The 26,672-nt window shown below is 42.9% G+C and overlaps 2 protein-coding genes across 4 annotated transcripts in view; one reads left to right on the plus strand and one right to left on the minus strand.

The window, feature by feature from the left end:
• On the plus strand, positions 1-18,278 carry BBS2 (Bardet-Biedl syndrome 2). 2 transcript variants are annotated; one of them, XM_048316333.1, is made up of 17 exons: positions 1-198; positions 1,528-1,755; positions 2,132-2,257; positions 2,540-2,602; positions 5,052-5,129; positions 7,296-7,400; positions 8,264-8,350; positions 9,643-9,778; positions 11,831-11,970; positions 12,672-12,816; positions 13,389-13,560; positions 14,603-14,732; positions 15,329-15,460; positions 15,891-16,028; positions 16,488-16,600; positions 17,321-17,469; positions 18,119-18,278. In XM_048316333.1, the coding sequence occupies exons 1-17, from the start codon at positions 82-84 to the stop codon at positions 18,223-18,225; spliced, it is 2,166 nt and encodes a 721-aa protein (XP_048172290.1). In that variant the 5' UTR covers positions 1-81; the 3' UTR covers positions 18,226-18,278. The 2 variants fall into 2 exon arrangements, with proteins under 2 accessions (XP_048172290.1, XP_048172291.1); XM_048316334.1 differs by lacking the exon at positions 15,329-15,460.
• The window catches only part of OGFOD1 (2-oxoglutarate and iron dependent oxygenase domain containing 1), a 13,111-nt gene continuing 3,788 nt past the window's right edge, over positions 17,350-26,672 (minus strand). Inside the window, exons 8-14 of one of the 2 annotated variants that reach the window (XR_007206269.1) lie at positions 26,454-26,567; positions 26,058-26,137; positions 25,627-25,922; positions 24,272-24,394; positions 23,367-23,425; positions 18,069-22,813; positions 17,350-17,659 (exon numbers count right to left, since the gene is read on the minus strand). Coding sequence is in view for 1 of the 2 variants with exons in the window: in XM_048316335.1 (XP_048172292.1) it covers positions 22,652-22,813; positions 23,367-23,425; positions 24,272-24,394; positions 25,627-25,922; positions 26,058-26,137; positions 26,454-26,567 (834 nt within the window). In the remaining variant the exon portion in view is untranslated. Of the gene's footprint in view, positions 22,814-23,366; positions 23,426-24,271; positions 24,395-25,626; positions 25,923-26,057; positions 26,138-26,453; positions 26,568-26,672 lie in introns of both variants that reach the window. The other variant, XM_048316335.1, reaches the window with a different exon arrangement.

The raw sequence follows: 26,672 nt of genomic DNA on the forward strand, positions 1-26,672 counted from the left end.
TCCGCGTCCGGCGGCGGCCCCCGAGGCCCGGCCCGGCCCGGCCCTCCCCGGCGTGCCCCGCCCCGCGGCCTCTCGCCCATCATGTTGGTGCCCGTGTTCACGCTGAAGCTCAACCATAAGATCCTGCCCCGTATGGTGGCGCTGGGCCGGTACGACGGGACGCACCCCTGCCTGGCGGCCGCCACGCAGGCGGGCAAGGTAACGGGGCAGGAGTAGCCTCGGCGGCTGCGGCGCGGCCTGGCCCGGCCGAGCAGCCCGGGCGGCCGCCGCGGAAGCCGCGCTAACCCCCGCCAACCCCCGCCAGCTCCCCTGCGCCAGGGCTGAGCAGAGCTCGGAGCTGGAGGCTTATGTCCCTTGCCCCCGGCAGGCCCCCGAGCTGCGTGCGGGGACGCGATGCTCGAAGCCTCGCTCTGCGGCAGCAGGGAGCTTACAAACATTAATAGCAGGTGACGAGGCTGAGCAGTGGCAGAGGTGCCCAGAGAGGCTGTGGAGTCTTCAGCCCTGGGGATATTCAAAAGCTGTCTGGACACAATCTGGAGTAACACGCTCTAGGGGACTTCTGTGACTTCTTCCAGCCGGAACCACTTTACAAACCCAAGTCGCCAAGGAAACTTTCACGTTTTCTAGCAGACAACGGGACTTTTTGAAGCTGTGGGTTTTATCATGCAGTTCTCAGAGCAGTGAGACTTGGCACTGTTACAGACCAAGCTCCGTGCTGATAACGGGGCTGAGGTTTCTGTGAGTGATGCACAAACAGCCTGACGGGAACAGAGAGCATCCTGTGTGCTATGATTGAGTTAGAAACGTAAACAAAACAGAGTTTAGTACAACCCGACTAACAAAGCATAGATTGAAGCATAAAACCACAGAGGCACTTAGGTTGTAAATACAAACGGGGTTCATCTGTGATGTTTCCCAGCATTATTCATTTTATTTGGTGCCTTTAGGAACAGCATAGAACAAGGGCTTGTCCGAGGGACAGACTGCACAGCCAGAAAGCAAGCTGTTGAGCCTGTGATCCTCTTACTTGGCTCCAAACTATTAAAGAGCATTGGTCAGTGAGAGTGAAACCATATTTATTATTCTTCCTTTTTAAATTAACCACGTTCGCCTATAGATGGAGGTTACAGATATGTACCAGGTAAATTGTCCTGAATGGTTGGGGTGTTTTGCAAACACTGCTACCAGCTGGAGGTAATTTGTTTAGTTTGTTGTTGCTCCTTTGGTTTCCTGTTTTTGCCTTACTCTGAAGAGTTATCAGTTGTCATTTTCAGAAACCAACAAAACAATGGTGTTGCAACTCCACTGGCTAGAGCACTGTTTTTCCTGCCATTTCCCTTTTTCTAGTATAGTTTAAAGAATAACTGTGAGAAATACTATTGTCAGTAACCCCCAGTTTTTTGTCCTCATTTAGGTTGAGTGAATGCCTTCTTCCCCATTGCAGTTATTATCCAAACAATAGTCTTTAGTGTTTGTATACAAACAGATACATGTGTTGTATTAATATTTATATCTTGGTTTCTACAGGTTTTTATTCACAATCCTCATGCCCGAGGACAGAGAACAAACACAAACCGAATGGTGCAAAGTAACCAAGATTCAGACATCTCTCTTCTGAACATTAATCAAGGGATCACTTGTCTGACTTCAGGGGTGCTGAACCCTCAGCTGGGTTATGATTGTCTTCTGGTTGGAACACAGACTAATTTATTGGCTTATGATGTGTATAACAACTCGGATTTGTTTTACAGAGAGGCAAGTTGATGTAACTGTCTGCTTTTTTTACTATCTTCATCATTTTCTGTTGCTTTTAATTGTAAAGATTGCAGTTTTTACATTACTTCGTCAATTGTCTGTGCTATGTATTATTTCCATTACTATATTCAGAACATTTTGTCTCTAGAATATCTGCAGTATTTCAAAATTAATATATGAAAATTTATTCTCACACATACAGATACACATCGCATTCATATGTCACATCACCTAGCAAGACCAAATTGAAAAAAAATAGTAGGCATTCAGAGCTCAGCTAAACTGACAGTGATAATGTTGGAAGCTCTCTTCTTTATTTGTGTACTCTGATGTATGATTGTCTGCTGTTTCTTTTTCCTTTAATGCTTCTCTGTAGGTTTCAGATGGAGCCAATGCAATAGTTCTTGGAAAGCTGGGAGATATTTCACCTCCACTTGCTATTATTGGTGGAAACTGTGCCCTGCAGGGCTTTGATTATGAAGGAAATGACCGTTTTTGGACGGTAAGGCCAGGCATAATAGTTTTGATGTTATTAGAAGATTCTTTCAATGGCAGTAATTCATCTTGATTTTTTTTTTTTTTTTAATATTATAAGTATTAATTTAGTTGTTGATTGTTCTTAGTTTATCTCAGGCCTTAAATTGTGTTTTGGCCATGTATTCAGTGCACTCAGAAGTTGCTTGAACACTGATTGTGTCAATTGTTCTGTTGCAGTTGAGATAATAAAAATAATTCAGCTTCTGACAGCTGCGACCATCACTGAGTACTGTCCTTCTCTTTGCAGGTTACTGGAGACAACGTTCGTTCCTTAGCACTGTGTGACTTTGATGGTGATGGGAAAGCTGAGGTTTGTAACCATTTACACACAAATTCAGCTGTTCTTGTGGTCTTGTAAGTGAGATGATAAAAAAACCCCCTTCGGTTATCAAATACAACTGACTTATATTACCAGTTAAAGTTTCTCATTTTTGTTTACACCAGTAACAACACAATGAAATGCCTGTGGTCATCACCTGGCAAGGCATCTATTTTAGTGGTATTTCTTGAATATAGTTATAAACTCTTAAATTTCAGAGGAACAACTTGCAAGCATCTTATATGTAAAAGTGAACTTTTAAAAAGCTGTCCTTTTGAAAAGCTTCACTTACACTTGGTAAAATCAAGAAATCTGTCTTCACATCCAGCCCTCCTGTTTCCGAATAGTGAGTGGGGAAATGAAATAGTCTTTGCTTTGCTGATTTAAAATGGCAGTAACTTGTAACAGACATCTTGCTAATATGATGTGAGACAAACAATAGGAAATAGCTGCCATTCTGATCATGCAGGTTGCAAGAGATGGGTGAAATTGAATTTGTATGGCATTCTCTTTTGGAAATGTTCCTTCATCCCAGAGGAACAATTGTGCTTCTAAATATGAATCTTTAAGAAGAGTAATGATTTCCTAGTATACATCAGATGCAAATCGATATGAAGTTAAATCATTATGCTAAAAATACTTACTTTTGTCATCTGTTGTAGAACTTTAAGCATAATTACTTAAGCTTCTTGGTTTAGTTCCTGAAAAATCCTTGTTTGGAATATCGAATTGGGCTATGTAATAGTGATGTGTAAATGGCCTCAACACTTTTCACGTGTTTTTTATAAGCACAAAACTGATACAGACACTGCATCATTGGGATCTTCAGGAAGTCAAACGATTTCTGCACAGCTCCTCTTTGTATTTTTTTAATGTGCTGAGAGGCGTTCATAGAGAGTGGAGATAGTGTACAAGGATTCAGAAAACAGGGAAGTGATTTATGGCACTAATTGTAAATGGTTTACTCTTGTGCTTTTCAGTGGGTTTTGCTATATTTTTCTGCTTGATCAAGGTTCATTCTCGGCAGTTGGTGTAATGTGGTGCTACTCTGAGCTGAGTAGAGCTGGATGCAATGTCCAACTAACTTGTTGGACCAGTTACCCCAACATGTGTTTACTGAAATTTTTTAGAGTTCTTTTTGATCTTAATTATCTAGGTGATTTTAAAGAGTTTTTACTTATTTATTTACTTTTATTTGTGGCTTTTGTGAAACTGCCTCTGGTTTAAAACTGAAGTTCTGAGAAAATGCACAGAAGCAGCTTCCTAAATTATCACTTTGTGTCTTACCTGGTAAATGACTGTGCTAGCTTAATTTCTGTTCTTTCTGCCCTTGTAAAAACATGTTTACATTTAAAATAGACTGATTCTAAAACTACATGAATATCCTTTTAGTAGCTAACAGAACTAACTTGTCACTGCCTTCCTCAGGATTTTTAGATTGATGAAGGTTACTTTCTCCCATCTTGCAAAAGACTTGTGGGGCAGAACTTCGACTTGCTCTTTCAAATTTCTGTCCAGTGGAATGAAAGTCACTGAGGTGGATGTGGTAAATCAAAAAAATGAAAAAAATCTATGCACCTTGGGAAAATACAGCATCACCAGTAATTGTTTCAAGATTGTGTGCTTTTAGCTGGTTGCCTTTTTCTGGTGGTTGCAATTTGGTCAAGAAATCTGTGCTTCTTAAATATGTAAATTGTTGTAAATTATTTAAATAGCTGCAGTAGACTTAACTTGGTGTGATTTAGGTTGACATAATCTGAAGCATTTTTACTTGGGAAGTAAAAAAGCCTCTAATCTTTTTAAAAATCCAACTTTGTTACGGATTTGTATCTCTTTTGCCAAGTAAAGATGAAAGGCTCATGGGTTCCAGTGGGGAAAAGTACTACCAGGTTTAGACTTTGATTTATAATTCTGTTTGTCATTGATTTGACGAATGACTTTATGGACTGAGCAGATCTGCTCCTTGGTTTCTCAATTTTCAAAAGAGAACCTGAGCATTGTCACCTTCTTCAGTACGAGCTTTTCCACTGGGCTCCTTTTCAGTTAATGCCTTCTAGGAAACAGGAAAAGAATGCTAAGAAACAGGAAAAGAACTAAAATGTGGGAAACATTAAGGAATGAGGAGGCAGAAGACCCAATCCAGTGCTTTATATCAAGATAAAGCCCATTTTGCTTCTACTTTGCAGTAGTGGCAGCCACCACTTAAGTTGGAGGAGCAGAGATGGTCGATTCTTGGATTCATTGGTTTTTGTTTGTTTTGGGGGATTTTGTGTGTGTTTGTTTGCTTAATAAGGGATCTTCAGTGCAACACTGGCAACATTTCATAGATCTGTTGAAGCCTCTTCATTGCTGGACTTGAAATATTAATTTTTCCTCTGGATCCTAGCACTTGCTTCCTTAGGTTGAATAATTATTTTTAAGGAGCACTATTTTTTTTCAGCTTCTTGTTGGCTCTGAAGATTTTGACATCCGCGTGTTTAAAGAAGATGAAATTGTGGCAGAAATGTCAGAGACTGAGGTAAATTATTTCTGGCTAATGTTTATTATAGTTGCTGACAGAGCTGAAAGTGTTGTGTACTCCAAAGCTTCTCTGGTTCAGATTTACTGTGTAGTTAAGTAGTTACTTAACTATTTGGCACACTATCTATTCTGCTAGAACAGCGAAAGTTCGAGTTTAATAATATCTTTCATTATGCAGGGGGCTTTTTGCTTTGTTTATTTACAAACCTTTCACCCCATTAAGAAAAGTGACTATTCTTGGCTGACAGTCAGGACCCTGTGCAAGGGTGATTAAGGTTGCTGGATTGTGATGGAAGCTCTTAGTGTCCTTCTGAGTAAAAGGATGTCTTCTACAGTTTTCCTCAAATGTTTTTGATGCAATCATAATGATGTAACTTGTCCCTGTGTGTATATCCAGACAGTGCATGGCATGGTGGAAGGGGGATGCCCAGGCAAAACTGGAAGTTTATATTGCAATTGGAGTTACACACTAGCTATTTAAAAAGAGCTGTGGTGACTAAAGTAAGGTATGGGGCAGAAAGGTTTACAGAGGGGTAAATAAAAGGTGTAGGAGTTGCTGTTTAGCTTAAGAATTGAGAGAAGATCCCCACTGATTTTGGTTTCTTGGAAAGGAGTAAAATACCGTTATCACTGCTTTTAGAAGTGTTCTCAGTCTTGTCATGGCCCTGCTAGACCCAAGGCAGAGTAAGGCCACAGACCTTTGTCCTTAATGATCTGAGGTCTCTCCGCTGCCCAAGATAGGGCTAAAAGGCTTTGCTAATAAACCACTTATGAAGAGCTATAAAAGACAAATCCAGGCACTGTTCTGGAAAAGGAGGCTGTTGCTATCACTACAATTAGAATTGGACCTGTAATATGTTCTGCTCTCTGTGCAGTAGTCAGTCTGGTCATGTAGATATTTCTAGTTAAAAGAAAGGTCCGTCACTCTCAAGTGTGATTTATTTCCAGATCCTCAGTAGAATTGTTTTAAATTCACACCTGCAGTCATAGGAGGCCTGTTACAATTCTACTGTTCTGATATAAAAGGACACAGCTGAACCTAAACCTTTCTTTTTTGAAAGGTAAATTCAGGGAACAATGTCTTTATACATTATGTTTGGTTTGGAAGTCTTGGATAGTTTTCATTTTCTGTATTTAATCACTTACTCTAGTGAAACTGAAGCTGTAGGCTGTTGTGATTCTTGTAAATGGACAATCAGGTATAAATTTAGGTAGTATCGTTACATTTGAGTTTCTGACTCTTGCTGTGGTCTTCTGTCCTTACTGGGTGCTCGTAATTTAGTTTGATACTTAGGAAAGACTCTGCAGAAGATTGTGAGAGGAAAGGATGAAGGGTTTGGAAACAAAGTTTTGTGGTAAAAACATCCAAGGACCACAGTCAGATGAGTTTAAGTAAGAAGTTGGGGAAGAATTTAATTGAAGGAAGTCTCCTGTGCTACGTTGTACAGAAGGCCAGACAGACGATTGCAATTGTTCCTCCTGACATTAAAATCTCTAGTCTCAGTGCGTGGAAAAACCTGCATTTCCAATGAGAACCTCAATGAGGAATGGGTCTTAAAAGGAGTGAGAAACAGGCCAAGTTACGACTCTCAGGTCTTTCCCCAGAGCTTATTCAGGTAGGACACCTAGCCTGGTGTTCCAGTTGTGTTCCAAAGAAGTCCAACTGTGGGAGTTTTTAATCTTTATCTTACTAGTACTGGGCAAAGATTTTTCTACCAGTAATATCTCCAGGGCTCTCCCAACCCAGCCAAGTTGAACCTTTGGCATCATCAGCTCCTTAAGCTTAAGGAATGTTGTGTGTAGTTTCTCAATGATAGTGTGTTAGCACTGATGACCACAGGAATCCTATGAGCAGTTGTTTTGCTGCCTGTGGTAGGAAATAGTTGGTCGAAGTACACAGTTTGAGGGCAGTTCTGCAATCCTTGCTGAAGTGTGTCCTAACACTGGCAATACAGCTTGTGTGAGGAAATCCTACAAGGCCTTCAGTGATTTCAGACTGATTCTTAGAAGTAGTTACTTCAGTATTCAATGCTTCCTACAACAGACTTACTTACCATTGAAGAACTGTAGGCTTTATATGATAGATCTATAGCCTGTTCCCTGTTACTCGAAGTTGCAGAAGTTTTCAGTCCTGTATCCTCTCTGTCCCTCCTTTCCCCCCCAGACTGTCACTGCACTTAGCCCCATGTATGGCAGTCGCTTTGGCTACGCTCTTGCTAATGGCACCGTCGGAGTTTATAACAAGACAGCGCGGTACTGGAGGATTAAGGTTAGTCCATTGTTGGAGTCTCATTGCTGGAAGCTTGAAGGCTCCCAGGAGACTTGGTATCTAATTTCAGGTCATTCTGATGTTACCCTTAAATGAACTTTGCTGAGCAGAGAATTGAATGTAATTTTGTTCTTACAAAATCTACCTGTTTTTATAGGTTCATATAAAATACCAGGTCAGTTCCTGCAGTACTTTTGGGCTGTTGGTCGTGGTTTAAACCACAGGGGTACAGCCATACAACTAGGGATTCTTCAGCTTAACAACAGAGACATTGGAGTTCATGTTAGGAGATCCTCTGGTTGGATCAATAAACTGTTTTTCAGAGACTGAAATCTTGCATTGTCTGTGTTCAAGGTTAATTTTTCTCATCAATAGCAATTTCCTGCTCCAGCAAACCAGTTTGGCAAGATCCTTTCCTGATGCTCATTTTAATATAACACAGAGTAGTATATTTAATAGTAATAAGAAGATTCCTCAAGAGGTGGCAGGAAGAGGCTCATGGCTGTCCTCAGTGGTCTCATTTTATGACAGCGTTGAAGCCCTGATTTTTTTTTTTTCCTAGAGGATTTTGTTTTTTACACTTTGTTTTTGTGAGTTCTAATCCTTTGCTTGGATGGAAATGTATTCAAAGTAATGATCAGGTCCTTTGAAAGCACTGTACTAGATTAGTAGTGCAAGGGCTAAGGTGTCACATGTGTGTGTGACCTTAGAAATAGTAATGCTCAAACTTACTGTTCAGAGAAATAGTTGTATTTCTTTCTGTACTCTCTGTAGTCTTGTAGTCCAGTGTTTTGCCTGTGCCAAGCATGTGCAGTTTAGAAAACATACCCAAGCTTAATTTGTTCTCTCTTTTCTGTCCTCAGTCAAAAAACCAAGCCATGAGCATACATGCGTTTGACCTGAACTCTGATGGAGTGTGTGAGTTGATCACTGGCTGGTCTAATGGGAAGGTGAGTTTATACAGGGGGAAAATGAGGAGCTGTAGTTATGGGGGCTGTGTTTGAACAAGGCTGTTAAGTTATCTGAAGAACAACAGCCAAAAAATGAAAAAGACTGAGAAACCTGAGTGCTGCAGATCTGTTGCAATAAACCTAGTTTAGCTGGTGAGTCCTGTGCCAAGTGCATGATCAGAGAAAAACTGCTTCCCCTGCTTAGCTCAGAGTCAATTGCTAAGGTGTGGCAAGTTGTTTCCATGGCAGCAGAGATCATATGCTGCATCCTAGAGCTCTTGGGTGTCTCTATTCAGGTGTGTCTTGAGGACACGCTAATAATCCTCTGCAGTGTTTCCTGGCTGTTCCCAAACTACAGGGAAGACAAAGCAGTTATGTAACAGGAGAGCAGCGTCAGTCTTGACTGTGGCAGGATTAATCAAGCGTTATTTCATTTTATGTAAAGGCGTTCTGTACAGCTCAGTCTTTTAAGCCTGTTCCTTGGTATTCCCCTTTGCCAGAAATGACTGTTTTAACTGCCACATCTCTCCTGGATGCAGCTTGCCAGGTTTTTCTGTAAAGCTGTGCTTTTTTCTTCACACCTCTTATTACTCTCATTAGCCTGCGGCACTTTAAGAGCTTCATATCAAGCTGACAGTCTGGAGCCCAGATGTGTTGCGACTTAAATTGGATTAGATGTGTAACATTGTTAAAGAGGGAACCTCTCCTTGCTTTACTCCTGTTCTTTTCCACTGGCAGTCTCTACCCTACTTGTTGGTCTGAAACAGTCCATAGCTCCTAGAAAGAGTAATGCTGTGACCTGTGCTTTGGAAAATTCACGGTGCGTGGAACTGAGCCCACCTCACCCTTCTTATCCAATGAAAGATAATTGAAAGTTGTGGTATTTGTGTATAAAAATAATTCACCACACAAGGGCTCCAGCTAAGAGGAGAGGTTGTAAGTACTGCATTAAGGTTATTTCTGGTTTAGTCCCATCATTGCTGCATCATATGTGCATAAACTTTCCAGTGCAGACTTGCAGTCCCTTTTATTTCCTTCCTTTTTTAGTTTTGTAATTTAGGGAAGCATCTCAGAAGAGAAATTCCTTCTAGCTCCTTCTAGAGCCTGTCTAGAGGTCATTTCTTAGTAGTATTTTTTTTCATGTGTGATGTTTGGATGAGCAGAGCTGCAACTTTACCTGCAGTTCTGTGAGCAGAGCTGGCTTTCAGTTAACAGCTCAAACTGTGGCTTGACATGTGTTTTGGAGTTGGCTTTTCTCTTCATGCTGAGACTTAGAACTTCTGTTGTTCCAGGTTGATGCACGCAGTGACCGGACTGGGGAGGTCATCTTTAAGGACAACTTCGCTTCCTCGATTGCAGGACTGGTGGAGGGGGATTACAGAATGGATGGGAGCACCCAGTTAATCTGCTGCTCAATTGATGGTGAAGGTAAAAGCATTGTTCAGGATATTAATGTAATATACAGTAATATCAGGCACATCACATCATCTCATATTAGCTAAACATTGCTTTGGTTCCAACATTTTGTGTGCCAAATTCCCTTTGCTTTATGTGCAGTTAAGGGAATTTTGAGTTACGCTATCTCTAAACAGGATTTTGAATATTGCCTTCTCTGTGAAAATCAGCATGTGTTTCATTATGATCCAAGAAACCATCAGAATTCATTTGTCTAATGGAAGAAACCCCATCCTAATGCAAAGATAATGATATTCAGTACAGACTCTGGTTCTTCAGGCTACATTATAATAGATGAATGTATAGGAAATCTTTTTTTCCTGTGTTTTAGTTCTTTGGCTGCTTTTCACTAGGTAAAGGTGTTTAAAGAACTAAGGGCGTGTGTGTTTTGGTTTTCTTCTGCAGATGAAGAGTTTTTATATTAGAAATTTTAGATGTTAACAGTGCTTTGTTTCCTGGAAAATGCTATCCTGAGATTGGAGAAGTGGTGGATTTATCCCACCATGCATTCAAGAAGTCAGACCTGGTTATTGTGAGTGGAAACAAATATGATCACAGATTATTTAAATAAGCTCAGTATGAATTTACAGGGATGGCTCCAGGAAAGACACTGGTGTGATTATCCGACTCCTTGGCGTCAGTGGCCTGAGACAAGCAGGTCTGGCACAACCTATTTGAAACAAAAGCCTGTCCTTGTTAAATAGCAGAGTGTTTTGCTGTCTGTCTTAATCACAGGCTGTGGGGATTTGCTGCACTTGGGCTTCAGCTTATAAAGCTTTTTCCCAAGCTTACAGAAGGGGAGCATTGTAAGCAGTTCTGGAGAACCTTGTCCTAGCAGAGCTGTGTAGGTTGGTATCCTTGAATGCAGTCATCCTTTTCTGGTGGGTCCATTGTAAACAAGCCTTGGCACGATGGGGATCCCTTTAGGCCTTAGTAATTAGTGTGGCTGGGGTAATATAGACAATGTTATTAGAGTTCTATTTGGGACCAGCATCCTTTCACATGAGGTGTTGTTCTGTGTTGCATTCTGTGTCATTTTAAATGAATTACTCACTCAGAAATAATAAAGTGGGTCCTTTCATCGGAGGATAGTGTGCAAGCTGGATGATTTCAAGTTCCATGCAACTTTTTACAGGGCAGCAGTCATGCAATCAGGCAGCATATTCTTCCCAGGTAAAAGATTTTTGTCCCTGGCTTTCATTGTCAGCTGCAATCAGAGCACACAGCCTTAGAGCAAAATGGAAGTTGTCTCATCACCTGTTCAGGTGCTCTGTCTCCACAGATAGTTAGAGGTATTTCCATAACTCTGTGCTCCACTGGGCTACTGGGAAACAAATCTTACCCCTTGAAGTGAAGTATCCCTTGATTTGGGGAAAAACTGATGTGGGTAAATCTTGTTTACTGGCTGATTAACAGTGACTTACAGTCACTTCTAGACAGCAACAACTCCTCTGACCAGCTCTAGAAATCCAGGTACACATTTTATTAATTTTGCATAATTGTAAGCTTGCCTGAGCGCCTGAAAGAATGATTGCAGTGGGAATCCTCTTGCAAAAGGACTGGGTGTTGCACTTGTGTGGTCAGGTGAGTAAAGCTTAAAGACAGGTTGGAAATCCACGTTTTTTTTCTTTTTTTTTTTCTTTTTTCTTTTTTTTCTTTTTTTTCTTTTTTCTTTTTTTCTTTTTTTTTCTTTTTTTCTTTTTTTCTTTTTTTTTTTCTTTTTTTCTTTTTTTTTCTTTTTTTTCTTTTTTTTCTTTTTTTTCTTTTTTTTCTTTTTTTCTTTTTTTCTTTTTTTTCTTTTTTTTCTTTTTTTTTCTGTGCAGTTCTCTTGCCCCAGTCACCAAGAAAGTGAGAGCCTCTGTGGGTGTAAATCAATGCTCAGGTTTTCAGCTGGATAGTACTAGCTGAAGATCAGAACTAGTATCTGCTGCAGAAGTGGTACAAGGGAGTCACGTCACAGAAACTGAAGTTCGGGGGAGGCTGTTGGAAGTCTTTGCTGAAATAGGCTGTTTTGTTTCTGTACAGTCCGAGGCTATCTGCCAGGAGGTGAGGACATGAAAGGGAACCTAATGGATACAAGTGCTGAGCAGGATCTTATCCGAGAACTTAGTCAAAAGAAACAAAATCTGCTGCTGGAATTGAAAAATTATGAGGAAAATGCAAAGGTACTGTTTAAATAATGTGTAGGGCCAAAACACACTTTCCTGTTGGTATAAATCCGGAGTAACCTGGGAGGCGGTTGTGGGGCAGTCCAGACAAGTCAGAGCTGTAGCTTGTCAGGATGCAGTGAGATTGTCTGCTGGGGGTTCCTGCCTCTGCATTTGGCTTGCTCCTTGTGCAAGTTCAGAACTTGCTTTTTGTATTTTAATAATGCTTTCTTTGCTCCTTCCTCTTGCCAGAGCAGTTGTGTTTGGAGCTGGATTCCCTTCAGCCTTGTGCTTTGGCTTATGACTGCAAAGTGTAATTTTCAATGCATCTTGGGAGTCAAAGGGGATTGTGTGAGAGGATCATGTCACTGGGTGAGGGCTGGGAGCACTGCCAGGATGTAGGAATCGCACTTGTGGCTTGATGGCGAACATTTCAAAAAATAGTCTGAGGAAAGAGCAAACTTATATTTGAACAGCAAATGACCACCGTGACACAGCTGAGGTCCATCCATGGTAAGGCACTCAAACACTTTGTAGCCCAACTGTCCACAGCTTCATGCCTAATCCAGCCACCACTCATAGGTAGTTGGAAGTGTCTGGGAATTGCTGTAATGCAACCTTCTTCTGAAAGAAGAGAACTGACTTGTGTGTATGTTTTCTAGGTTTTTTGAATGAAAATCTTGAATTTCTGATACTGAATGGTATGTGTTTTGCAACAGGCTGAATTGAACACTCAGTTGAAGGAAGCTGATGGGCAGAGAGGTGTGATTCCAGCAAACACCCAACTCCAGACAGCCCTGTCAGTTAATCTGGGCTCTGACAGCCAGTCTGCCCATGTGGAGCTGTGTATTTCCACCACAAATGGTGAGTGGTAACCTGCAACCATTGATACTCACTTCATGTAAAATCATGCAAATTTTTAGTTATATTTAGCTGGTGATTTGAATGTCTCCCCTTTATTGTCTGTAACGTCCCTTTTGTGGTTTCTTTCCTTTCACAGAGTTTTGAATCAAGCTGTGTTCCTTACATGGGTCTTAGGGGAGAGGAGTTTGGTGGAATTTGTTTCTTATTATGTGTTATTTTCTGAGGCAATTAACTTGGATGAAGCCAGCCTTGGTGATTCCTGCAGCACTTCTTGTGTTGACTGTAAACACCAACCCACAGCTGCATTAGTGAGGGTGTTGCATGAATGCAGCTGGACCTCAGCTGGCTTTTCATGCAAAACTGGAACTACCCCAAGACAGCAAATTCACCTCGCAGCAGGCATGCTGAGGATGCAGTAAAGTCCAGATGTGGTAGTCCTGGTCACCTGGATATTCTAACAATTCAGAGGAGGGGTGTAAAGAGTTCACCATGCTTAATTCTGAAAATAGTGGTGAATTGTTCCCAGAGGACAGCTTTTAATTTAGGAACTGCTTTTTATTCCTATTGCTAAGACACAATCATCCGTGCTGTGCTGATCTTTGCTGAGGGCATATTTGAAGGAGAGAGCCATGTGGTCCACCCCAGTCTCCAGAACCTCTCAGGCTGTGTTCGTGTTCCCCTTACTCCACCCAAAGATGTCCCTGTGGATTTGCACATCAAAGCCTTTGTGGGTTACCGAAACAGGTGAGTTTTGTGGTGTTGTATCTGCTAGTCTCCAGAACTGTGGGACCAGGAAACAGCAATAATGTGGCTTCATGCTAATCCTATGGGGAGTGCACCGTTAATTCCTGGGTGCCCCACTTCTCTCTGTTACTGAAAGGAGAGCTGGGATGCTTTCTTTAAAACATTGATGTACCTGTGGCACTGAGTTCTTTTTCAGACAAAGTCTAAATCCTCTGGAATCACTGTGATCTGTAGTGTTCTGGTTCTGCTTTTAGGGAAGGAATGCACGTTTGTCCAGGAGATGTCTTACTGTAGGTGTGTGGAGGGAATCAAGAGATACAGAGACTCTATCCTGTCATCCCTAGGGGGCTGGGCCCTGGGTGGTGACTGCTCTGAATGGAGAACCTTGAGCAAGCCTGGAGACACAGCTGTGTCTCTCAAGCTATAAAATAACCCTGAACCTATTTGGCTTCAGGGCAAATAGAAAGTACCACATACTTGATTTCAAGACAACATTTTTCCAGTCTCCTGTGGAAATATCTTTCCATAGAAAATAAAATGTCTCTTCATATACCCTTGAAAACAACTTTTTTCCTGCTCACATCTGCCAGAGCTGTTGGTGCCTGAGGAGGCAGCATTCTTTCCCTGAACAGGGAGGCATGTTTTGAGAGCTAGCCACCCACTGCAGAAAGACTGTATGGGACTGAATTCCCTTTCTGTTTTCTCTATTTGCCTTTATTATTGCTTTTAATAAGACTTCACTGAACTTGTAAAGAAAATATCCAATCATATAGTAAAATTGTAAATGTATTAGCCTAGAGAGTATACTTCAGTGGAAGGATTATTGAAAATGACAGCAATGGGGAGGAATCATACAACCTCATGATGCGATAAGCCCGGCATTTCCAAGTTCCAGTGTTTCTTCTGGGGAAGCAGTAAGCAGCTGATTGTATAACTGGAAACTGTGAATCTCAGTCCCCAGCTAAAAAAGAACCAGGAACCATTGCAATGGGTGAATCTCAGGTATGTTAGTAACTCTGTTTTTCCATTGGATTGCTTCCAGTACACAGTTCCACGTATTTGAGTTGACAAGACAGCTTCCCCGCTTTTCCATGTATGCCCTGAGCAGCCCGGACTCGGCCACAGAGCCCCTGAGCTTTGTTAACTGTACCACGAATGAGAGGCCACAAAGGGTGAGTTTCTGCTCTTCTTCCTGGTTTCAAGTCTTACACAGGTGGAGCATTTCCAGTCAGCTTGAGATTTCTAATAGCAAAGGAAAAATTATGTAGTGAACTGCACTACTGGCCTTTGGAATCTGGGTATTGCGACTCAACCCTGCTTTTTCTGTCTTCAAAAAATGACTCAGTTGAGGCATTCCAAGCATCAGGAATTCCTGCAGGAACTAAAGGCCTGAGATCAGAAGGTGTTTCAGATATTATCTTGTTTGCTGTGGGCCTCCTGATAGCAGGAGACCTGTAGTGAGCGTTGAATTTTGTAAATGACCAGAGAACAAGAAAAAGGCAGCACAGTGCTCAGGTAGTGGCTCAGTTTCATAGCAGTCTCTGTTGGATTTGATTTTTTTAGGAATATTCAGCTTTGGTGCAAGGATTCAACTGTCCTCATTCTAACAAGTTCATGATATGGGGTTATGGGATGAAATTTAGTAAATTATATTTCTGGGGTACCCTGAGCAGAGTGTTCTGGTGCACATCATGTGCAGGGACATTGTGCGGTTCCTGACACTTTCCACACAAGGGATGGCTGATTCTCTTAATTTTACTTTTGCAAGATTGTTATGTGGCTGAATCAGAGCTTCTTGCTGCCAGAGGATGCAGAGTTTCAGAGCGCTCCCTTTCAGGTTTGCTTCACTTCCCTTCGTAATGCAGGTCAGCTCTGCATCAAAATCAAGCCTGGTGGAGAGGTGAGTACCTCCATGGACAAGGGGAGCAGCCCTTTAATGATACTCCAGTGAAACCAGTATACTCATCCTGCCCAGTATGAGGCAGTAAAAGTGAAAAATGACTGAACAGGCAAAGTACTCATGCTTTTGGAAACTTCTGTGTCTGTTTACTGTCAGTGGGTAAAATTCCATGGCCACTTAGTGAAGTAAACTGCTTAGCCTGCAGATCTGTAGGAGGGAGGGAATTTATTTCCTCACAGAGTGGTTTCAGGGAGCCATAATGCGAGGCACAAAGGCTGCCTGTAACTTCTGCACTTGTCCTATCCCAAACCTGAATAAAAGCCCCTTTGTTTGAGCTTGGGTAACTGTTGGACAGGCAGTACTGCTGGGAAGTTCCAGGAGATGTTCTGGCATGGAAGAGTGCTGAAGTGCTTTTTTCCCTTTCTGACAGATTTCCATCAACACAGATGATATTGATCTAGCTGGTGACATTATCCAATCAATGGCCTCTTTCCTGGCCATTGAAGATTTGCAGGTGGAAGCAGATTTTCCCGCATACTTTGAGGAGCTGCGGAAAGTGTTGGTGAAGGTGAGGAGGCTTCGGGCATTTCTAAGTAAGCAGATAAGCAGTCACTGGGGGCTTTTTATGAGAGGATCTCTAAACTGCTTTATCTTTGTTGTAGGAATCAGGCCACAATGTCTTGCTGTATATTCTGTGGGACACCCTCAACTTTCTGTCTATTTTTGTTCTGTAGAACAGGCCCTTGGTCCCCATCAGTTGGTTGTTTAGGATAAAGTAAATGTGTTGTCTGGGAGACTGAGCTGTGGATCTGGGTCAGCATGTGAGATGTGTATCTCAGTCTGCTCACCCTTTCTGGGGGCCAAGGTATGGCTCCTGCAGTGGGGCGTGAGGGGAAGAACAATGTCAGGGATGCTGGTTGGTTACGCTGGGATGTTACTTCCTGTTGCTTTGCGCTGAGGTTTAGCCTGAACCCTGTGTGCCCAGGGTGCCAAGGACCCTTGCTCACGACTTGTTTACCTTGGACAGGTGGATGAGCACCACGCAGTGAATCAGAGGCTCACTGCTGACATGGCTGAACACTCCAACCTCATCCGCAGCATGCTGGTTCAGGCAGAGGATGCCCGGCTCCTGGGAGACATGTGAGCAATTGCTGCCTGGCTTGTGTGTTTGGGGTTTAGAATGGCCAGTCTTTGCTTTTCAGGCAGAAAAGAGCACAGAAAAACATTGGCATGATACAAGAGTTGCCTAGTTACAATTTTTGATGTATAATTGTACTTTTGATGATCTTACCATGAGCTCTTCTTGAACCTTGTCATGTTCTTTAGGTGGGAAACTAGTCAGGCAAAGACAAGAGGGCAAGAGTAGGGGCTTAGTGTATAGCAGGTGAGGTGAATCTACCTCAAGATATTGAGATATGTTAGAAAAGATATATTAAGGGAAGAAGGCAGGGATAGCTATCTGTGGTGTGTGAACTTTTGAGAACACCAAGAAGGAAATTTTAGGTGTCAGGTTTTCACTCTGATTTGCAGTTTTCTACTAATGCTGAGCTTTACTCTGAAGAGCAGCAGTAAAGAGGCCCAAGCTCTACTGCAGGGCAGTGGTACTTTCACTGGGGAAAGTGGTGTCTCCACTTTGTCTTGCTGGATAAAGTAACTGTAAAAATAGACTGTTCAGGTTTTTTTAGTAAAATAATGAGTATAACCAACATGTCTAGACAAGTCTGTTGTCTTGTAGCTGGCAGACATGCAGGTGACTGTGGTAGCCAACACAACAATGTATTGCTGTACCTTTGTATTGACAAACTGGGAATGACTTCCTTGTCCTCAGAGATGCAAATAACTGGACTGATTGTTCCCCAGGAAAAACATGAAGACACGGTACAGCGAGCTGTATGACCTGAACAGAGATTTAATAAATCAGTACAAAATTCGTTGCAATAATCACACAGAGCTGTTGAATAACCTGAAAGCTGTGAATCAGGCAATCCAGAGGGCTGGGCGGTTACGTGGTAAGTCTGTGTTTTTGAAAGGAATAGGGAGTCTCAGACCCCAGTGAGGCAGATAAGATGTGTCCCAGAGGTCAGCTGGGTTGGTTAAATGACTTCAGGCTTTTTGGCCCAAAACTCAGTATAAATAATCTTTCGTTCTTCAGTCATAGCCAATTACATGTGACAGTCAACTGTGGGTGTCCCGTATAATCTGGAATCAGAATTTTAGAACAATTTGAAATAGTTTCCGGATTTCTAAACGAGGCAGAAATTGATAGTTTTGTTGAACATACTACTTTAAAAATGCTTTTAGAATGACTTCAATTCTTAATTTATAATTCTGCTTTAAAAAAAGCAATTACCAACTTAAGCAGGACTGTTTTATCTGCATTATTAGTCCTGTAGGTCTTTGGGGAGGGAGGTACTTTTTTGTATGTTTATAGCATTCCCCTTCCAACAAGCTCTCATAAAACAGAGCTACAGGCAATTCTTCTTTAAAGAAAGGATTTCACTTATGTACTAGAAAAAACGTGGTGTTTCATCATGTGTTTAAAAAGTGTTGGAAAGAAACCCCTAAATTTTCAGACTGGATCAAATAAGTATTTTTACCAGTTTCTTACTCTGTAACTGAGGGTTTTTTCGTATTCTTTCCTTTTTTTCCTCTTTGCAGTTGGCAAACCTAAGACACAAGTGATCAGTGCTTGTCGGGATGCAATAAGAAGCAACAACTTCAACACACTGTTCAGGATAATGCGTGTGGGAACAGCCTCTTCTTAAGAGCCTCTTCAGCAGCTGTGCAGAGACAGTGTTTCTATGCAGTGGGCAGAGAATGGATGAAAAGCAGTTAATTCAGACCCCTACTTCACTGTAGAGTGAAGTAATTCCAAAAGCAGTGCTGTAGTTAAGCTGTCAGGTGAGAAATATTATGCAGACCAAAGCTCCATGAAGAGAGCATCAGAGTTTAAGTGCAGATGTGGTATTTATGCAAGACAGAAGTTCAAACAGTTATTTTTTATTACAGTAACTTATTTATGTATTTAAAAATATTTTGTAGTTAAGGCATCGATCTTTTCCATTAAAACATAGATTAAAAGCTTGACTGATTTTGTTCTCATTTAGCTGGGGAGATGTGCACTGCTAAGTTTATTTGTTGAAAAAACCTGACCCAAATAACTTCTCTGGTTTCTGCTGTGTAGTTGATTTATACTTGAACTTCCTATGCTGGAGAATCCTGGATTTTGCTGCAGGGATATGTGGCTTTAGGTAAACTGTAGTGCAGTGCATGAAAACCACCAAAGGGATAACGTCTTTCTGGCTCTTAAGCCAGAAGATCTTTGATAGGCATCCAGTTCCATGATCTGTGCAGAGGTAGGAAGTGGTCAGTTTAGTATCCAACACTCTCCCCACACCTGGATTGCAGAAAGTTTTGCTTCCACCTAGTGGTTCCGTGCTACTGATGGAAAAACTGCAGATCCTGAGGTGGGCAAGGGTGCATTTCAGGAACAACAAAAACAAACTACATACCCAAGCCTGGTGCATAATCATGAAGAGCTGGTAGTACTTAATGGGATCAAAAGAAGAAGGTATTGGAAAATGACTTGGCTCCTGGCTCAAACCTGTTTAATTGTGTGATCTCTTAGAATTGGATTAAAATATTACAGTAAGGCTCTATCTCAGATCTAAAGGTATTTTAGAACCTTTGCCAAAGCAAATTTCTTTTAGAAGCTAAAAATAACCTGCACAGGATGGAGATTGGGCCCCAGTGCTCCTGCACCAGCATCACCCTTGTCACTGCACAATGGTGTTTGCAATGTGGGCAGGGAGGAGTAGGCCCACGTCAAAGTTCTTGGATGGCTTCTTGGGGCTGTCAGAAGGAGTCCTCTAACTGGTTGCTCTTACGAGCCACTACTGAATTAAAACCAGCAACCCACCCTTTGTTACAGAGCCACTGGTGAGCCTGTGACCAGTTGAATGGGGAATGTAATTCTTGCAACATGTTTTTATCTCCAAAACTTCCCCATGTCACTGCTTTGGCCCCTTCCATATGGAGAACTGTGCTGCTGAAAGCAGACCTCTCAGTTAGAATCTGCAGCGGGAGCTCATTTGAATCTTTTTAAGAAACTGGTTGTTAGTCAAATCCAGCTGCTTGCTAGAAGGGTGGTGAGCCACCCATGCTGTTCTAAGCGAGTGAGCTCAGAGACTTGATTATGGAACAGTCTCCTGGCATAAGTGCTGGGCTTTCTGCCACTTGCTGTACCTGTTCCCACTGTTTCAACCTTTTGTTCTTTATGTTCAAAATCCTAATGCTTGCTTGCTTACATTTATGTACTCCATGTAATGATAAGAGAGCAAGAGAGCGGCTCTGATCAGAAAGCAGCTTTCCCATCAGCCTGATTTTCAGGACTACGCACCAGGCACTGCCAGTCCCAGCTCTGGTTTGCTCCTGGCAGTGATGTCAGACCTTCACTCACTGTGCAGACCTCTGGTAAGGCTGATTTCTCCTAAGTTTCTGACAGCAAATTTGTCATTTATTTTCCTGTAAAACCAACTTTTACCTTCGCCAAATGAAAAATGCACATACTTTGCAAGGAGCTACACCTAATTGTAAATACAGATTGGTATCCAGCAAGAGCATCTGTAAAGCTCCCATTACTGGCACTGTATAAATGAAGGCCCCTTGTCCTCCAGCAGCTCATGTTATTTGAAATTTTAGTGGGTGAAGTCTTTCTTCTGTACCTGCAGCACCAGTCATGCCTGGGGCTGCCTGTGGCTTTAGGACCTAACAAGAAGGGTGGGAGAGCAGAGACATACTCATTTTTAAACCTTTGAAAGCTAACTGCAAATTTGGCTTCTTAAATTACTTCATCTGAGTCACCAGAAGGGGTAGTTCCTTGTATGATCAAGTAGATAGGGGCTTGTTCAAGCAGAGGCTGGTATGCCCTCTAGTGTAATACTTAGTATTAAAAGACAGCAAGCTCTAGAGAGCCTAGCTTCTTCCCAGTCTCCTGGAAGGATGTTCCAAGATCTACCAAGCACATTCTTAGGCTCACAATGCAGTCAAAGAAGTAATTCTGTTTTGTTAATGACTTGCTCCCAACTTTGCCTAGCAGACTATGCTGTGAATAGCTGTGGTGTCTGTTGCTTTTGTTCCAAACTACCAAAATAATTTTGTTTCTTTTTCTTTGAAACCTCCGTTACTTGTTTCAGTGTAGTGGAGAGTTCAGAATAAGAACTACTTCCTTCCCAGGAAGAGCTACTGCCCCAATAGGCAGCAGAGTGCCTCAGAAACCATGATTCACAAGTTCTGTCCTCGCTTCAGGATTTGTTTCTAGCTTCATCCCCTTGTCTTTGTAAGTAGCAAAGGCAGCTTAAAACTGAGCAAGAGAGTTTTGGCAGTGCACAGAGATGCTGGCTTAGGGAAACAAGTCGGAATATGAACAAGATCTTGCAACAGCAGCTCGGGGCAACCACCTCCCAACTGTCCTTCCCGCCCAAAAGAGCATGAGGGAGTAGCTAGAACTGAGCAGCTGCTCATCATCTGGGATGGAACTGACACTAGAGCTAGAGTCCTGCACAGAGCTCTCTAACAGCAGCGTTGGCCCCTTGCTCTGGTAGCTGGGGGGGCTGAGATACCTTTCCGTTTGGAAGCAATGGTATGGGTTCCTGCCAACTGCCTCAGGGATTCCTTTCTTGAACTTTGTGTATTGGGATTGAAGCTGAAGGCTGTTGCTCCTGTATCTTCATGAAGACATGCCCACAGGACATCCCACCTGCTTGGGAAAGGGTGCAGAGTACTCATGTCAGCAGTGAGCCTTGCTTTTGAGCTTACTGCTCCTCTGCTGCCAGCTGTGGTCTTACACCACTGTGGTGGCCTCCAACAACAGGCCTGTAATGGGAGAAGGAGCAGACTAATCCAAAGCTACCCTCTCCCCACCTAGGAGAGAGAGGAGGGATGAAACATGCACACTCCCCAGCTTACTGCAAGCCTGTGGCCTGCACTGTCGGGCTTGGATGAGCTGAAAGAACACCTGTGCCTCAGTGCCAAAAAAAAGTTTCAGGCAAGCAGGTGCAGGCCAGGGCCGAGCCTCCAGCAGGGTGTTCTGCACTCTGGCTGTCTCCTGAAGCATCAGTACAGCTTTGCTGCACCTCTTGGTGGGCTGGACACCTCAGAGGTCAGTCTGGCAGTCCTGCTTGCAGTGAATGTGGGGCAGGTAAACAGTATCAAAAACGTGCAGGGAGGTGTTGCACCAAGGCCATGCTCACTGCCTTTCTTGCCGTGTTTACCACAGGACTTGGCTGGCTGCTGCCTTGAAACATCTGAGCTGATCTCCAGTGACAGAAGCCATCTTAACACCCAGCAGATCCCAGGACATAACTAAAAGGGCATGAGGCCTCCCTAGTACCTGTGGATGCCAAGCCACTAAAAGGTAAGTTGCCTCATTCCTGCTGCTAGTCCCTGGCCCCTGTTCTGAGGCTGGAGGTGGGAGCTGTCTGTACACCCTCCTAAGGAGAGTGTGCAGGAGCAGGTTTCTTCTTGGCTGTTAAACTTGTAAATTCCTTGGAAAAAGGGCTGCATCTAGGTCTGTCTGCACAGCATTTAGCATAATAAAGTCCTGCTCCTTGTTATGGTGCCAAGTCCTTCCCAATGCCTTTATAGCCTCACTGTCTTCCTTCCCAACTCCACAGAGTTGTGCAGCTGGAAAAACCTCATATTTCCCATGGCAGCTCCTTTATTTTTCTCTCTACAAACAGGAACACAGTTAAGCCCTAGAAAATATTTTGGACATTTTGTAACAAAACTTGCCCCACCAGTCCATGAAACATTTAACTGACCCATTTCCTTTTTTTTTTTTTTTTTTTAATAAAATCTGTCATCAGCTTGGGGCAATGTACAGTTGTAATTCTCACCCTGACAGGTCAGAGATGCCACTGTGCTGCTCCCATGAGAGAACAGCTGGAAAGTTGACAGTTGTGTGACTACCCCACCCACATTAAAAGCAGTTGAGAGTGTGTGTTACAATGGACTCAAGAGAAGAGTTAATTTCCATTTTTGCAGTTAAAAAAACCACCTGCCCCCCCACTATACAGTGTGATGGAGTTGCATGAGCAAAGTTTGTCTGTGCTTACGTCAGAGCTGAACGTCTGAGTAGGAACCTGCCCACCACCCACCACTGTTCTCTGTTACAGTGGTCACGCTGCACCATCACTCATAATAGACAAAGGAAAAATCCCAAAATCCTGTTCTGTTTGGATGCTTGTTCAGGCGTGCCAAGCTTCGATGGTTGATGTACTTCACAAACTTCATCGTTTCTTTGTCTCTATAAACTAAGGCCAAGCAGTTGTCCTCTGGATTCACTGTCAACAGCTCGAGGACACAAAAATAAGGAAGGAATCAGTTTCACAAAAATAGCTTTGATAAAATCCTTAAGAAAAACTAAAACTGTTTCAAAAGTCAGAATAAAGGTCTGGTGTTAGAAAATGAACTGTGACACCATTTTCATTTTAATACACCTTACCTGAAGCATTATTATACATTAAGGGCTTCTGGACTTCTTACTAGCATGACTGCTCAGTACTGTCACTAGTTCTGATACTGAATGTGACCCCAGTGAACAGCACTTCCCTGGAAAAGTGTTCTCTCTGCTATAGCCTTATGTCCCTTCAAGGCAGGCTTCCCCAGTGGCCCTGGGTGCAGGTGCTGTGAGGCACTCTCAGGGCCCAGGTCTCATGCTTCAGGTGAACAGCAGCCTCTTGAAGCTGAGGCCAGAGCTACACCCACGAGCAGTGTCTAGGGCAAGGAGAATCCAGTGCACTACTGAGCACCCTCAGCAGAATGTTGGCATTATGACAAAGCATAATTATGTCTCTCCACCCTAAACAGCTTTATCTGATCTGCAGCTAGCAACTGAGGTCCTTACCTCTTCATCTTCACCTTTAGCAATGTAGGAAGTAAAGCCACCATATTCAGGATCCCAGTCTTAAAATAGAAAAGAAAGATTCTTAGAAACCTCAATGCTGTCCAGTCTCCATACAGCCTTCCAGGAGATGCCATTTTTTCACCCCGCTCCACAAAGTTACTACATACAGGATAAGCCCCAGTTTACCTCCTGTAAACCCAGTCTATTTTTTTCTTCTGCTCAGAAACAACTTGAAGCAAATGTAGTGGATTTGCCTTTTACGGTAGATGGGCTATTTAAAGTTGTTTGATGCACTGCTCCTTGCCTGTAGAACAGTTCTGCCTTAGCAGATTTCAGTATCATCACCAGCACATGCCAGTTTCAGCTGTACATTCTGGCTTCATCTGGTCTAAAATGCTTGTGTTGAGATTTTTTTTTTTACAACTATCTTAACTAGCAATCGACCCGAAATGCCTAGACATGCCTAAAGTAACTTTTGAAAACCCTGGGCTTTGTGAATTGCAGGTGCAGTGATAATTCTGATGCGGAAAGCCATGGAACGCTTCTGACGGGTATTGTGGCCACCTGACTCTGCAGCGTGCCCAGAGCCACTGTGAGCCATTGCTTAGGAGAGGAACGGTCTGGGAGGCTCAGCCTTTCCCTCTGCCCAAGCGCCACCTCCTGGCGCAAGCGGGGAAAGGTCAAAGATGATTCCAAGGCCGCAATCCCAAACCTTTGCATAAGGACTACTGAAACCAGGGTTTATGCTGGAGTGAGGACTAGGACAAAGTCTACTGAGACCTTCTATGTAGGAAAAAAGCAGGGAAATTTTGGCTGTTTTAGCACTGCTGAGAACTCAGAAGTCATTCCTTTATGCAAACCTTGTAAAAGGAGTGTCTGACATCATCTCTCTCTCATCCACTTACCTTCACAGCCACAGAAGAAGAGCAGGTCAAGAGCAAATTCTGTAGCTTGAGAGTCGTGGACAAGAGTGTAGTGCCCATGGGTCCAGCGTCGCAGCTCCCCCGCACACACAGGGGTGCCTGAGCCTAGGAGAGGGCACAAACACACAGGGAGAGCCATGAAGCCACATCAGCTGAACTCAAAGCATGTGAGGAGCTCAGTGATCTCACACCACTGTGAAATTGTCCGCTGGCCCCGTGAAAACAAAGTAAAACCATAGATCACATGTCAATATCTTTCTTAGAGGTGGCTCTAGGTTAGGTACTCCGAACAATGTGTAGGAGTGGGACCAAGATTTGCTCCATACAGCTCCAAGCTAAAACATGCTTTGGTTTAACCAGTTCTTCATTTTCTTTTTTTTTGTTATGTTTCCCCTGGATTTACAGTAGAGCTCCAGACCTCAAGAGCCAGCAACCTATCTGTTCTGGAAGTACCCTGGAACTACCAGAAGCCTCAGGAAAGAAGGATATTGCTCCAAACTCACTCCACATGAGAGTATCCCAGGAGGTATGTCATTTTAGGGAAACCTTTATTTTCTCATGCGTCTAGCTCAGTTTTCAATCCATGCAGCGCCAAAATATGCCCTCCTCATAGAGGAGTTTAAAATCAAACAGTGGCAACAGGGCAAATAGGAAGCCAAATGACTAGTTGTGGAAATCAGAAAAACAAAGCCTTTGCTCCTGGTAAGTGTTCTGGTGGGATTTTTTTCAGTAGGACTTGGTTTTATATTACCTTTTATTCCAGTGTCCACTAAACTTGCCTGACTCAGTGAAGGATGAACATTTTCACTTAAACTTCAGAGCCACTGTTTTAAATAAACATCACCAATCCAAATTCAAAATTAATCTAATCTTTGATAGTTGTCACTGCTGACAACTAAGTGGTTGTTTAGGCTGACAATGTTTTCTGAAAGGTTGAATCCTAGTTTTAGGTATCAATTTTCTAATTCTAAAATTGTCTTACTTCTGACCTGTTCACCTTTCTCTTTTGGATTTATTATCTCATACAAGAATATGCTTTAGATGAAGCAGGGCTATGTGGAGGTGGAAACCACGTAACAATTGACAAAAGATTAACAGCCCCCAAAAATCCCACCCTTAAGACTTAGGTCTGTTCAAAATGGTATCTTCAAATTAGTCATTGATTTACTCTGAATTCTTTTGCAATGGTCACTGATTTCAAATAAGCAATCTAACATGCTTCAAGTCCCATGTTTGTGCTGGGGCCTTGTGCTGGCTGCAGTACAAAGTGAAACACTAGTTCCATGAAAATCACTGGGAACTTTGTTGGAATCCTTTCACACTGCTGCTCTACTCACCGCTCTGTGTCTCACTGTCTTGTGCTTCAGGAGTGTTGTCAGACTGGTGTGGCTGATGGGGATTGCCATTAGCAGGTTGTTCAGTCTCTTCCTGCTTAGGTTTGGGACTGCTGTGCCCAGTGGTGTCCGCTGCTTGTCCCTCCCCAGCATCTTCATCCTCATCAGAAGGAGCCAGGAAGTGCAGCTTTAGGCCAGTGAAGTTGGAAAGCAGTAAAAACAAGGCCTCAGAGCGCAACAGCTGCAGGAATTTCTTCAGAGTGTCAGGGAGGCTGTCTTCCTCTGCTGCCTCATAGAGTCTGAAAGACAGCAGATGCATCTCCTTGCTGGAGAGCCAACAATGACCATGTCCAGAGGGACAGCACTGACCAGTGCAGCCTCATGGCAGCTCCTGCTCAGCCTGATCACCAGGTGCAGCATGCTGTTGTTCCCACCTTTTATTGGCTGGCCCATGACTACTCCACCGGATTTCTTTGTTCTCCAATGCTTCACAGAGTAGTTGGTATTTCTCTTTCTAGGAGAAAGAGACACAGAAATGTTAATATTTAGCTCCCAGGAAAAGAAGGTTGACAAGTGTTTTATTTTTGCTGAGTCCCTATGCAGCAGTGTACAGGCAGTCAGAGGGGATCATTCCATAGAATCAGAGTGGTTGAGGTTGGAAAGGACTCTGGAGGCTACCTGGTCCATTCCCCTTTAGGTGTGAAACCAGAAGGTGTTTTGTTTTAACAGATGTGCAAGCAAGCCCCTTCCCAGCCTCCATGCCATGTGGTACCTGCCAGCCCTCTGAGCATGTTCTGGCAGATCACATCAAATTGAACCACTGGGCTCACCTTAAGAAAGTCTTTCAGGAGAATTTCTGATTGCTCCTCAAATTCCTCCTGGATTTGAGCTTGGGAGTCCATGTCCAAATAAACTAGATTGATCCACTCATATAATATTTCATGCTGGAAGGGAAATGGATTAGAACACTGAATTTTCAAAAGTGAGTAAGATTCCCCAATTCCCCCTACCAAGCAGGCCACAGGGCTGGATTCCTACATGCACACACT

The sequence above is a fragment of the Corvus hawaiiensis genome, chromosome 12 (assembly GCF_020740725.1).
Source record: "Corvus hawaiiensis isolate bCorHaw1 chromosome 12, bCorHaw1.pri.cur, whole genome shotgun sequence".
Classification (NCBI taxonomy): Eukaryota; Metazoa; Chordata; class Aves; order Passeriformes; family Corvidae; genus Corvus; species Corvus hawaiiensis.